The sequence below is a fragment of the Scyliorhinus torazame genome, chromosome 19 (genome assembly GCF_047496885.1).
Source record: "Scyliorhinus torazame isolate Kashiwa2021f chromosome 19, sScyTor2.1, whole genome shotgun sequence".
NCBI classification, from domain to species: Eukaryota; Metazoa; Chordata; class Chondrichthyes; order Carcharhiniformes; family Scyliorhinidae; genus Scyliorhinus; species Scyliorhinus torazame.
Window position 1 is genome coordinate 93,565,752 of NC_092725.1, and position 14,585 is coordinate 93,580,336.

General features: G+C 43.2%; 1 protein-coding gene across 4 annotated transcripts in view; it reads left to right on the forward strand.

The window, feature by feature from the left end:
* Nucleotides 1-14,585, forward strand: part of gnptab (N-acetylglucosamine-1-phosphate transferase subunits alpha and beta) — a 158,591-nt gene that overhangs the window by 73,466 nt on the left and 70,540 nt on the right. For all 4 annotated transcript variants that reach the window (XM_072484782.1, XM_072484783.1, XM_072484785.1 and 1 more), the window contains one exon: nucleotides 6,558-6,743. In XM_072484782.1, coding sequence (XP_072340883.1) covers nucleotides 6,558-6,743 — 186 coding nt within the window. The remainder of the gene's footprint in view (nucleotides 1-6,557; nucleotides 6,744-14,585) is intronic.

Here is a 14,585-nt window from a genome sequence, read left to right on the forward strand (position 1 = left end):
GATTTGATAGAGGTGTTCAAAATCATAAGATTTACAAAGAGAAACTTTCTATTATAACACAGATGGCAAACCAGAGGACACAGATTTGCGGTGATTGGCAAAAGAACTAAAAGCAATATGTGGGAAAAGTTTTTTAATGCAGCAAGTGATTTCTATCTGAAAGGCAATATCTTAACTAGTGGATGTGGTGTATTTGGATTTTCCGAAAGCTTTTGATGATCCTACATAAGAGGTTAGTGTGCAAAACTCAGGCACACTAGATTGGGGATAATATGTTTTCATGGATTGAGAATTAGTTAGAAGACAAGAAACAAAATAGGAATAAATGGGTCTTTTTTGAAGTGCCAGGTGGGGTCCTGCAGTAATCAGTGCTTGGGCTCATGTATGAGGGAACCAAATGTAATATTTCCAGGTTTTCTGATGTAATTAAACTTAATGGGTATGTGAATAGTGAGGAGAATGTTAAAAGCCTTCCGGCTGATTTAGACTAATTGAGTGAGTGGGCGAGTACATGGCAGATGCAGTTTAACATGGATAAATGTGAAATTATCCACTTTGATCAGAGAAACAGAATGGCCGAGTATTATCTAAATGGTGATACTGGGCAATGTTGATATACAAAGGAATCTGGTTGCCCCTTGCACACCAGTTGCTGAAAGCAAACATGCAGATACAACAAGCAGTTTGGAAGGCAGGGTGGCATGTTGGCCTTCACTGCAAGAGGACTTGAGTGCAGGAAGAAGGATTTCTTGCTGCAGCTGTTCAGGGCCTTGGTGAGACTACTGTTTGTAGTTGTTTGTTGTTTTGGTCTCCTTATCTAAGAAAGGATATACCTGCCATAGATGGAGTGCAGCAATTGTTCACCACTGTTTCCTGGGATTGCAGAATTGTTTTATTAGGGGAGATTGGGTCGACTTGCTTATACTCACGGAACTTGGAAGAATGAGACCATAGCCCACAAGACTTAAGAGCAGAAGTAGGCCACTCGGCCCATCGAGTTTGCTCTGCCATTCGATAAGATTTTGGCTAATCTGATATAATCCTCAACTCCACATTCCCGCCTTATCCCAATAACCCTTGGCTCCCTTGTTGATTAAACATCTGTTGGATAGCACTGCTGCCTCACGGCGCTGAGGTCCCAGGTTCGATCCCGGCTCCGGGTCACTGTCCGTGAGGAGTTTGCACATTCTCCCCGTGTCTGCGTGGGTTTCACCCCCACAACCCAAAGATGTGCAGGGTAGGTGGATTGGCCATGCTACATTGCCCCTTAATTGGGAAAAAATAATTGGGTACACTAAATGTATTTTTTAAAAAATAAATAAATATATCTGTGTACTTCAGCCTTGAACACACCTAACGACCCAGCTTCTACAGCTCTCTGCAGTAAAGAATTCCACAGATTCACTATCCTCAAAGAAGAAATTCCTCCTCATCCCTGTCTTAAATGGGCGACTCGGTACTCTTTGGTCCTAGACTCTTCCACAAGAGGAAACATCCTTTCAGGATCTATCCTGTCAAGCTCCCTGAGAATCCTATATGTCTCAATAAGGTTTAAAAATCATTTTCATGTCAGTTGTGGTTCATGAGTGTGCGATCACTGTAAATAAATTGCACTTATTGAAATTCATTGGATGGATTTGTGAAATGTTTTGGGCAAATGAGGGTGTTTTTGTACTTTGGAATCCCCTTATCTCAAGGTTTAGTCATCCTCCCACTCGTATGCTAGTGTCCCATTCTGAGATGAACATTCATCTGATGTCAACCTCAGTGCAACTAGTCTCCAGATTCTTGTGTTGTCAGGAAGATATGTTTAAATCTTTATTAGAAGTGTATGATGGGAAAGCTTTGAACTCTTATTCCTCAAGGGACAGCAATAGTTAAGCGCAGCACATCAGCAATGATAGTTTTTCAATAAATATTTTTATTAGAATTGCCCAATTTTAACAATTGGACATATAAAACACAAGAACTGTCTCATTCTGTAAATATTATGTACAATTTACATGTACCCAGCTTTGCTGGAGGGGGCTCTCTGCCCGCACCCCCCAGCTCTATTCCCACGTCCCTTCCTGATAGTTCCCTGGGTTCCTTCCTTGCCTGATCGCTAGCGTCCCCTCGTCCTGTCTCCACTTAAAAGTGGCACCTAGCATGGCTGATGGGAATTTGTGGTTACCTCAGATGGGCGCCATGGTGGACATCTTGGTTAAACTAGTTTCATGTTTTCCTTGTGGCTACCACCACTGGGCTGAAAGTGTATTTTGTGAAGGGGGATGGGAGCGGTGCAAGGCGTTCCCTTACAGGAGGACGACTCCAGCCGTACCCATTCCGTGCTCGGTGCCCTTATCCATCCCTTCACTCTCGGCTGTGGCTGCCCAGTGGTAGTATTACAAGTTCGGGAGGGCCAGGCTCATCATGTTTCTTCTCTTCTGCAGCGTAGTCTTGGGGATTCTTGGATTCTTCTCTCTCCTCCTCTGGGGACAGCGGGCATCCCTGCCTGGTTAAGCAGCAAAATTTATATGGTCCGCATTCCGTCGGATCTTTGTCTTTTTTCGGTATCAGCGATATGGTGGCCTGTGATAGCAGAGGAGGTAGAGAGCCCTTCGCTAGTGAGTCTGCAAACATCTCCCATTGGTGCGGGGCCAGCGCTGGTGCAACTTTCTATAGTAGTCCGCTGGGAGCCCATTGGGTCCCGGTGCCGTCCCCACTTGCATGGAGTCGATGCTCTCCATAACCTCTCCTAGTCCTATTGCCGCTTCCAGTTCCCTCCGGCTATCGTCCCCCATGAATGGCATGTCCAGTCCATCGAGGAACTGTTTCATTCCCTGAGTCCCCGTTGGGGGGCTAGAGCTATACAGTCCCCAGTAGAAGGCCTCAAATGCTTGGATGACCTTTATTGGTTCAGCTACCAGTCCACCTCTGCTGTTTTTTTACCTGAGCTATTTCCCTCGTGGCTGCCTGCTTTCTCAGCTGGTGAGTCAACAGGCGACTCGCCTTCTCTCCATGCTCACAAAAGATTCCCCTGGAGTTGGTGCACTGCCGGGAGGTGCGTCACAGCCCCCCTTGCTACTATCCATTGCACAAGTTTGAATGAATGCAGGACTTGTTCTCTCTATGACAGGAAATGGCTTGGAGGGTGAAGGGCGATATATCCAGATGACTGTACTTAAACTTTACTCTTCCTGGAGTCTATTAGTTATTAAAATGCCATGAGCACATCTCCCAAGTCTTCCTTCCTTCATGTCAACAGTGTGCTCATACTGTCCCTCAGCAGTGCCTTGGACATCCTGGAGCTCCACATGTTCACCTTCTGATGAGCTCTCATCCTTTTTTAGTTCAGCCTCTGACAAGTTCTCACCTGTTTGCATGGCCAGATACTGCGATTTGTGTGGGAAACCCTCTCATGTAAGTATTGCAGAGAACCACCTGAGCGGTCCAGGTAGATGACGCACATCTTCAGAAGTCTTGTCCACTTTGAGAGAGCCTATGGAGCTGTGAACAGCATTGTACCTCTCCTCGTCACGTGTTTCACCGCGATGCCCTCAGCCAGTGTTTAAGTGAGTAGTCCTTATCCCCCAGCAGCCAACCCTGTAGACATTCTGTCCCCTCAAAATCCAGACATCTGGGAGTAATTGAGGGTGTAGGACTCATGCCAACTCCCAGGGTACTGTGCGCACACGTACAGGATGTGCTTGTGATGGACATGTTGATGGAATTGTAGCACCTGTGGTTTATAAACATTTTTTTTTTTTTAAATTAAAAATTCCAATTATGGGAGAATTTAGTGTGACCAATCCACTTACCCTGCACAGGTGAATGTTTCTTCAAATCATAGAATCCCTGTAGTGTGGAAGAAGGCCATTCGGCCCATCGAGTCTGCATCGACCCATTTGAATGAGTTACCCATTTACACTTCCCCCGTCCTTCCTGCCCTATCCCCGTAACCCCATAGTCTAACCAGCACATAAAGTGGTAAGTTAGCATGGCCAGTCCACTTAATCCACACACCTTTGGACTGTGGGAGGAAACTGGAGCACCCGGAGGAAACCCACGCAGACACTTGTGGACCCCCCCTTCCCCTCCTGGCGGAGTTGGTGCACTGTAGGAATTATTATTAAGTCATGGGGCGATACCAGTGAGCAGCTGTTTTAATGTGCATTCATGAGATGCAAATAAATGCATATGGCGTTCATGCCACAGGGCAATGGAAAAACCAACCTGCCATTGGGTGAATTGCAACGTGTTTTTACGCTGGCGGTTCAGCTCCTGCTAGATTCTTGCTTGCCTGCCACCAAACACACTGGTCGCGATGGAAGAAATCATCCCGAAGTGTCTGGCTAATTGAAAGAAGTGCAATGGAATGATTATTTTCCATAAGTGTTCTTAAATTTAAAAGTTCCATGTTTCAATAATGGCCTTTCCTCCTGGTTATGGGGTTCATCTTTTGAAGTTACTGAGGCTGGGCTACAGAAACATGCTGTGGAGTAAAAGCTCCCATCTTTTTTAATATCCATTTATGTTAATCGGTCAAATGTGTTAGGAACCGTGGCTCAGTTGCACAATGTTGTGTTGTGCCTTGCCTCAGACTTTTTAAAAATAAATTTAGGGTACCCAATTTATTTTTTCCAATTAAGAGAAAATTTAGTATGGCCAATCCACCTACCCTGCACATCTTTGGGTTGTGGGGCGATACCCACGCCAACACTGGGAGTATGTGCAAACTCCACAATGACAGTGACCCAGAGCCGGGATCAAACCTAGGACCTTGGTGCCATGAGACAGCAGTGCTAACCACTGCACCATCGTGCTGCCCTGTCCTTGCCTCAGACTTGACAGTGGCAGTGCTATTCACAAATTAGCTTGAGTTCTAAGTTTTTCCATTTGTTAATCTAACTACCAATATTATTTTAATTTGTAGAGCACTAATAATTCTTTGCAGCATAAGCACCATTGTAATTTTGGCACTTGTGCTTTAAAGTAGAATTTGACAAATATAATAGAAAATATTACGAGTCATGGGTTCTTGGGATTTAAATGATTAATGCCAAACACCTGCTGCAGGCTTTAAGGGAGTGAAATTGGAGTTTATTAGGCATTCATCAAAGATACCTTCCATGTACACAGAATCAGAATAGTACCACATGATGGTGAACCAGTACAGCTGTCCAAATAGCAGAATTTTCCTTCATTGAATAGGTCTAAGTATAACATATTTATCACAGAATTAGCCTCAAAAACACCCAATTGTGTACAACTATTATTCCATTAAAAAGGACAAAACAATTGGTTATGGATTGTATCTATATGGATTCTAACTGGTTTGAAAAGTACCAATGGCCATTAATACTACATTCTTGTTGACTGAGAAACATGAGGGGTGGGATTCTCTATCCTGCCAGCCATGGGCATGGCATGGCCGTGCTGGCAGCGGGATTTTCCATTCCCGCAGCCAGCCAATGGGGTTTCCCATTTTGGGCCACCCCACGCCATCAGGAAACATGTGGGCGTGGGTGCGCTGCTGGCAGGGTGCAGGATCCCGCCTACGGTGAATACCGCAGGTGATCTGTCACCCTGTCTTTCCACTGCAACTTGTCAAGCAAAAGCAGGAGATGTAATACCTTCTCTCCTCACTAGCCAAGGTCCTAGATGAAGCAGCAATTTACATGTACTTTCAATTAAGTCTACTGTATTCACTGCAATGTGATGGCCTCTACATTGGGGAGATCAAATACAGACTGGATGACCACTTTGCGGAAGACCTCCGTCCAGTGTGCAAGCGCAGCCCTGAGCTTCTGGTCGCCTGTCATTTTAATTCTCTACCTTGCTCTCACGCAGGCATCTCTGTCTTTGGTCCGCTGCATAGTTCCAGTAAGTTTGAGGAATAATACCTCCTCTTTCGAAAACCTTCAAACTCAATGAGGAGTTCAACAATTTCAGACCAAAGCCTTATCCCCCAATTTTATTTCTTTTTGCTTTTCTTTGCATGTTTTCGTTTTTCTCCTATTTTGACTTTCAGACAACAGCACATCAGTAAATGTATATTTTACTTTTTTGTTTCCTTTCTTGTCGCACCAGTATTCCCTTTTATCCTTCAGTCTGTCCTATCTCCCCCTTATCAATGACCTTTCTTCTGTCCATGTCCCATCCATACCTTTCTCAAAACCGCCATCTCTAATTTTTTCCAATTCTGCTAAAAGGTCATCAACCTTTTTTCTTCTTTCAAGGGATGTGGGTTATGTTTAATTATGTAGCATGGTTGTTTAATAACACTTCTGTGAAGCACTTTGGCATTTTAGAAATTAAATTTCAGGTGAACTTTACATGTACTTTCAATTAAGTCTACTGTATTCACTGCAATGTGAATGGCCTCTACATTGGGGAGATCAAATACAGACTGGATGACCACTTTGCGGAAGACCTCCGTCCAGTGTGCAAGCGCAGCCCTGAGCTTCTGGTCGCCTGTTATTTTAATTCTCTACCTTGCTCTCATGCAGGCATCTTTGTTGAACTGTCACGTTTAATGTTAAACAGATGACTAAATATTATTGATATAATTGCAGGTAATATTGCAGGTAACCGTGGCGGTGGAGCTGGAGGGAATGTGCAGGCCTGGCAGTTTCCGGGAGGGCTCCCTGGAATAACATATTGCAACCAAGGTTGTGCCAACTCCTGGCTAGCTGATAAGTTTTGTGATCAAGCTTGTAATGTCCTAGCATGTGGGTTTGATGCTGGTGATTGTGGTGAGGGTAAGTATGAGCTCCAATTTCTTTTCCACATTTTGTCTGTTTTAATATGAACCTAGATTGTTGCACGTTAGTTGGCTCAAGTCAGATTTTCACTGTTTGTACAAAGCCCCATCTTAATATGACCTTCGAATATTCCCTGAATCATATTTGATACTTTTGATGTGAGCATTATATAACATCCAAATAATATCCTTGCATATACTTTGTTTATATTACCAGTGTGATGCTTCTTACTCCACATCTGTTGCACTTTGAACAGGAAGCAATGAACCAGTGCCACAACCATGATATAATCTGTTTGAGAAAGGACAGGATAATCAGGATGTGCTAAGTGCATTTTCCCTCTACCTGACAGTTCTGATGATAGCTGACAGATTCAGTGGGTTTGCTTTTGGAATTATCAAGAACTTAAACATCAGATGTTCTGTTGAACTTTTCTTTTTTTAAACCAGCAAAAGGCACCATGTGGGCAATTTTGTGGATGTGTATATGTAAGGATGAGTTAACATTATAGAAAAATCTGCATTTATATTTCATCACATCAGCCAAGGAATTACTTCAAAAGTACAATCACTATTATGCAGGGAACCAATTTGCACATAGCAAGCTTCTAATTTATAGAATTATTTCATGGGATGCGAGCATTGCTGAATAGGCAAGCATTCGTTACCCATCCCCAACACTCTTGAGAAGGTGGTGAGCCACCTTTTGAAGAACTACAGTTCATATGGTACATGTACACCCACAGTGCTGTTAGTAAGGGAGATAAATGAATGCAAAGCTAATTGTTTTTGAATAAGATTCAAAGGTATAATAGAAAAACAACTGGAAACTGACAATATAATCAAGAATTGTTAACACTGATTTAAAAAGGGATGGTCAAGCTTGAGCAATCTTGTATTTGAAGCAATAGAAAGGGTGAAGAGGGGTAATTCAGTAGACATAATATTTTTGGATTTACAAATAAGCTTTTAAAAAGTACTGCATAGTAAATTCATGACTAAGGGTCAAAGCATCTTACGGCACAAATGCAACGAGGCATCATGGGTCATAAAGATTGAGGAACTTTAAGTTAGTACGAATACAGAAATCAGTGGTACCAAATGTTGACAAATCTGGACCTGATGGCCTGCATCATAGGATTTTGAAATAGCTACAGAGCTACACTAGATGCATTGGTTTTGATCTTCCAGAATTCCCTGGATTTTATAATGAGTCTCATGGATTGGAAGGGGGCAAATATAGCCCTGCTTTTTGAGAACCGAGGAAGATAAAGTGGTGATAAAATGGCGAGTTAATCTGACACCAATTGCAAGGAAAATTATAAAATCTATTATCAGGGCCTATTAACAGGGCACATAAATCATTTTCATGAGCCTTCCGGTGGTGGCGATGTGCTGAGCAGTCTCATGAAAGTGGCTCCCCCTTGGTAACTTCAATTTAGACTCTTTTAACCCGTAAATCCGATACTAAAATAATAAAAAGAAAACCCCGCCCACACCCTAAACCAACAACCATCCGAGGAAATGCCTTCAAAACCAGCTATGGGAGCTGGAAAAATAGCAAGAGTGAAAGTCTGGAGAGGAAGATCCAGACCTTAGAGCGAATAGACACAAAGAACGAAGCGGAGCAGAACATAGCGGACCGAGCAGGATCGCGAACGCCGGCCCACTCACTGACAGAACACTGGATGGAGTTTCTTTCAACAGAACTCCAGAAGCACAGGGACTCCATTAAGGAGGATATCATATCATATGTCAGCTAAGAGGACAGCCATAGAAATTACTTTGGCCCTCTTCAAAGAAGCACTGGAAAGAGTGTAACGGAGACTGGAGACCCAGGAGGCGACAGTGCAGGACCTGGAGAAAGCGGCCACCGACCAGAACGAACAGATCGCATCGGAAGTGGTAAGGTTGGTAACAACCCAGAGAGTGAAGGGGTAGGTGAAAGACCAGGAGCACTGGTCCCGGCTCCACAATCTAAGAATCGTCGGGTTACCTGAGGGCAGGAACTCAATGGTAGTATGTCGCGCAGATGCTCGGGAAGCTAGTCAAAGGGGAAGGCTTCGCCAAACCTCCAGCGATAGACCAGGCCCAAAGCAGAAGAACCACTGGGTATGATCATAGTGAAGTTCCAAGACAAAGAGAAGGTGCTGAGCTGGGCAAGGAGTACATGGTCGTGTTGATGAGAGGGACACACAATCTGCATTTGCCAAGATATTGTGGCCGAACTGGCCAGGCGCCGGGCTGAGTTTAATGGGGCCAAGGCAACTTTATTCAGAAGTAAGGTGCGGTTTAGAATGCTGTACCTGACGAGAGACTGGGTAATCTATGGCAACAAAGAACATTATTTTAACACGCTGGAGGATGATGTGTTCATCCAGAAAAACAGGCTGGGAAGACAGCAGTAGTGAATATCTAAGAACTATTAATTGTAATCTTTCATTTTCTGGACTGAACATTTGCACGACTTGGAAGGGCGGGGTAGAATGCTTGTTACAACAGATCACACATGGAGACTACTGGGACAAAGAAGACAACTGTGGCCACCTTGGATGGCCCACAAACAAAGGGCAACACCAGCGTGCAGGGGCATGTCCATGTGGTAAATGTGGCTGACCCTGCAAGAAGGGAGGGGATGGACTAAAAATCCCCCATCAGAATAGTCACTTGGAACGTCATGGGACTCTAAGGCCGGTGAAAAGATCCAGAGTCTTCGCCCATCTAAAAAACCGGTGGGCCGACAAAGTCTTCCTCCAGGAGACGCACCTGAGAGAGTCTTCCTCCAGGAGGCGCACCTGAGAGAGAAGGACCGACTGAGGGTAAAAAAGCGCTGGATAGGACAGACCTACCAAGCTTGCTTCGGTATGAGGGCAAGGGGGTGGCCATGCTGTTTAGTAAAAGGATAGTCGTTTAGCGACAAATACAGCAACGGACACGGGAGGTGGGTATGCAATGGTCAGCGGTGTTGTGGAAGGGTCACCAGTGGTACTAGTGAATATATACGCTCCTAACTGGGATGACGCAGACTTCATCAAAAAAAATGGCAGAAATCCCCGACCTAGAATACCACCAACTCTTCAATGGGCAAGACTTCAACTGTGTACGGGACTCGAGGATGCCCAAGTCAGGGAAACAATCGACGATGGCAAGGGAACTGAACGCTTTTATGGAGCAGATGGGGGTGGGGGTGAACCTTTGAGGGTATAACCACCTGAGTTCACAAAGTACACTCTCGTGATGACTTTTTTTGTAGTGAGTAAGTCATTACTTCCAGGGGTAGTAGGGACAGAATGTTCTGCAATAGGAATATCAGACCGCATGCCACAGAACGTGGATGAGTTTGGAGATGGGCCAGGCCCAGCGTCCCCCATAGAGGCTGGACACAGCCCTCCTTGCCGAGAAGGCGTTCTGCGAAAGAACGTCACAGGCCATCGACTGATACCAGTCCTGCAACCATAACAGGGAGGTCTACCTTCCACATTCTGGGAGGCACTGAAGGCGGTGACTGAGGGGAAATAATAGGATAATAAGGAGCGGGCGGTTAGGCAACGGCTGATTGATTCCATGTTGGAAGTGGATCGGCGATACTCCATGGCCCTGACCGTGGAACTACTGGTGGAGAGAAAAAAGCTACAATTGGAATTTGAACTCTTCTCTCCCGGGAAAGCAGTACACCAACTCTGCCAGGCACTTTTATGAACACTGAGATGAGGCCAGCTGCCTTACCAGCTGAGAAAGCAGGCAGCTACGAGGAAAATGTCACTGGTGAAGGACAGGAATGGTAAACTAGTCACAGCCCCAAATAAGACCGATGAGTCCTTTGCAACCTATTATCGGGAGCTGTACACCACCGAGCTGCCTGATGGCGACTCAAATGACCAGTCGGTTTCCAGACTGGTTGGACCAGCTGTGGAGGAGGAAACGAGGCAGGAACTGGAAGCATGACTAGAACTGGGGAAGTCATGGGAACGCATCAAGAGTGGTGAGCCTGTGGAATTCATTACCACAGGTAGTAGTTGATGCTAAAACTTTGAATATATTCAAGAGGCGGCTGGATATAGCACTTGGGGAGAATGGGATCAAAGGCTAGGGGGAGAAAGCAGGATTAAGCTATTGAGTTGGATGATCAGCCATAATCGTGATGAGTGGCGGAGCAGGCTCGAGGGGTCAAAATACCTCTTCCTGCTCCTATCTTCTATGTATCAACTCCATGCATGTATCTATGTATTAACTCCATGCAGTTGGGGAAGGCACTGGGTCCAGATGGATTCCAGGTGGACGTCTATAAAACATTTGCAGCAGCACTGGCCCCGCACCTGCGGGAGATGTTCAATGACTCTAGAGGGAATCCGGCTGCTCACACTGGCACAGGCCTCTATATCACAGATCCCTAAAAAAGACCAAGACCCAACGAAGTGCAGTTCATATAGACCCATCTCACTCCTAAACAGGGATGGCAAAGTCCTGGTGAGGCTACTGAAGAATCTGTGTTGCCTTTATATGCACATCTGTTTATTTTTGTTTGTGTTTCTTTCGTATTCCCATTTCGTAGATTCCGCTTGATTTTTTTGAGACGTTCCTAGAAATGTTGTTACAATTAAATACAAAACCAATAAAAATATTTAAGAAAAAAAAGAATGTTTTATTAGGTGGAGTCAACATAGATTTATGAAATTGTATTTGCCAAATCTTTAGGATTTGTTGTGGTTGTAACTGGCAGAATTGATATGAAGAATCAGTGGATGTACTATAATTGGATTTTTAAATGTTTGAAGTGTTGTACTAGAGTTTATTAGTCAAAACTGGGGTTTGTGATTGGGAGTAATATGGTATCATAGTAAGAGGATTGAATAATGAGCAGGATTGAAAAACAGTAGGAATAAATGAGTCATTTTCAAATTCCAGGCTATAACTTGCAGGCTACCACACAAATCAGTGCTTGGCCCTCAGCTATTTACAGTCAATATCAATGACTTGTATGAGGAGACCGAATGTTTTTGATGACAATACAAAATTAGTTGGGAATGTAACCTGTGAGGATGCAAAGCATTCAGTTAGGTTAAGGTGTGTCAAGTTTGTGGCAACTGGAATATAATGTAAGGAAATATGGAATTGTTCACTTCAGAAAAATAGAATATTTTTTAAATAGTGAGAAATTGGAAAATGTCAGTATTCAAATGAACTTGCATGCCCTTGTACACAAAATCAACATGTAGGTGCAGCAAGCAATTGGAAAACTTGTTGTATGTTAGTCTTTTTGCAAATGGGTCAGAGTAGGAGAGTAAAGAAATCATACTTCAATTGTATAGGGCTTTGGTGAGACCACACCTCCAATACTATGTGCAGTTTTGTCACATTACCTCAGGAAGGGTATACTTTCATAAAGGGAGTAAAACAAAGGTTCACTAGACAGATTGTGGGGATGAGAGGATTGTCTTATGAGGTAAAACTGAATAGACTAGGCCTACATTCCCTAAAATTTAGTTGAATGAGGCGGTCTCATCGAAACATTAAAAATTCTTAAGGAACGTGACAGGGTAGATAATGGGAGGATGTTTCCCTTGGTTGGGGAGTCTAAAGTTTGGGGTTTATAGCCTCAATAAAGGGATGGCGATTTGGGAATGAGATGAAGTAAACTTTTCTTTCAAATGATTGTGATCCTTAGAATTCTGTACCCCAGAGTGAGTTATGTATCTTCAGCCATTAAATATCTTCAAGATAGATCAATAGATCTTTAACAATCGAGTGATCTGGGTTAATTTGAGTAGATGGAATTGATCAGCCATAACCTTATTGAATGGTGGACGAGGCTCTCGAGCTGAATGACTTACTCCTCGTTTCTGATGGTGTGAAGAACATGTGGAGTCAAAGGAGGAGTAGAAACAGGATCAGAGTTAAAAGTAGTTACTCAGACTGGTTAGTGTTGGAAAGTGATTTTCTACAAGTATTGTTGATGAGACCAAATTGGGGAGGTAGTGGCACAGCTGTATTTCAACAAAAGAGAGGAAGACATTAATAAACTTGGAGAATGAGCAAAGAACTTCAGTATAGGAAAGTGTAAGGTGATACATTTTGGTGGGACGAGTTTGCTTAGAAAGTGTTGAAATGCCATTGAGAAACAGATCACTAAAATAATAATAATCTTCATTGTCACAAGTAGGCTTATATTAACACTGCAATTAAATTACTGTGAAAAGTCCCTAGTCACCATATTTCAGCACCTGTTTGGGTACACAGGGAGAATTTAGTGTCCAAATTACCTAACAGCACGTATTTCGGGACTTGTGGAAGGAAACCAAAGCACCAGGAGGAAACCCACGCAGATATAGAGAAAACGTGCAGACAGTGACGCAAGCCAGGAATCGAACCTGGGACCCTGGTGCTGTGAAGCAACAGTGCTAACCACTGCTACTATGCCACCCTTTAAAAAAAATAATAACCTTTATTGTCACAGGTAGGCTTACATTAACACTGCAATGAAGTTACAGTGAAAAACGCCAAAGGTATGCTTGTTAAGACCAAAAAAACAGACACAGCCAATGGGGTTTATTTTTGGGTGTTGTCATAATATACACACAAGTATATGATGGTGCACAGACAGACAGTGAGTGACACCACTGGGATCACCAGACAGGACACGGCCACTATATAACCAGGGGGCACTAGTTTTTCCTCTCTCTTGGGATGCAGCTTCTGAGACAGTCAGAGCCTATGAGCAACAACTAGAACATCCACCATGTGGTAGTAAGATAGTCTGGTCAGGTTAGCCTCAGGTCTCCAGTCAACTCAGGATAGTGTCAACCCACAGTTCAAGCATGTTTAATAGTTAAGAGTTTAATAAAATAGCGTTATATTTCTTCAAGTGTTGGAAGCCTGTCTCTCTTAGCCTACAGTAAACGCAGTCCTCACAGACCCAGCTTACACAACACATCAGGTGTATAGAATTGAAAAGCAGAAGTTTTGTCAAATTTAAGTAGATCCTTGACTAGAACACACGTTGAGTCCTGTTCTGATCTCCGACTAATGGAAAGCATGTTAGATATATGTTGCATCTCTGTGAATAATACCAGAACTGAAGTTATATCTATCAAAAAAAGTGATCATGCTGGGATTTCTCTTTTCAAAAAGAGGGACGAATGATAGATGACCTGATAGAGATCTTGAGAATTGTGAAAGAACTTAATAGGATAGAGGTAGAAAAGTTGTTTCAATTTATGGAATAGACCAGGGCAAGATATGCAAGATAACCAGTAATAAACCAAAGAGGGAATTTGGGAGAAACTCCTTTACCCAGTGGTAAGAATCTAGAATTTTTTACCCCCAAGAGTAGTTGAGATGAAAAGCATTGATGCATTTAAGAAGCTAGATAGACCTATGAAGGAGAAAGACATAGGAAGGATATGTTGATTGTGTCTGATGAAACACAGATGTGAACTTGTGCTGAATGATCTCCTGTGCTGTAAATTCTTTGGAATGGTGCTTGACACTACAGCTTTTTAATTGCAGTGCAACCAACTGTACCAAGCAGCAACTGAATGGTGGTTCTAAATCTCAGCCTGTGTTAAATTAATTTCCTTTCACGCCAATTTTTTAAAAGTCAGATGTGATCCTATTTTATTAGCAGAAAATAAGTGGAACAGGGACAACTTGTGTAAATGTACTTTTGCAATATCAGTTTTTTATTATGAGCAAGCAAGAATTTCCAAAAATACTTCCTCTTAATGGCTAAAATAAATTTATTTTGATTATTGCTAATCATTCTATGGATCAAATCTTAGTTCTATTTGTCATTGCGTTTTGACTATTTATTGAATGTGTTATAAAAACAAAATGCTGGAAA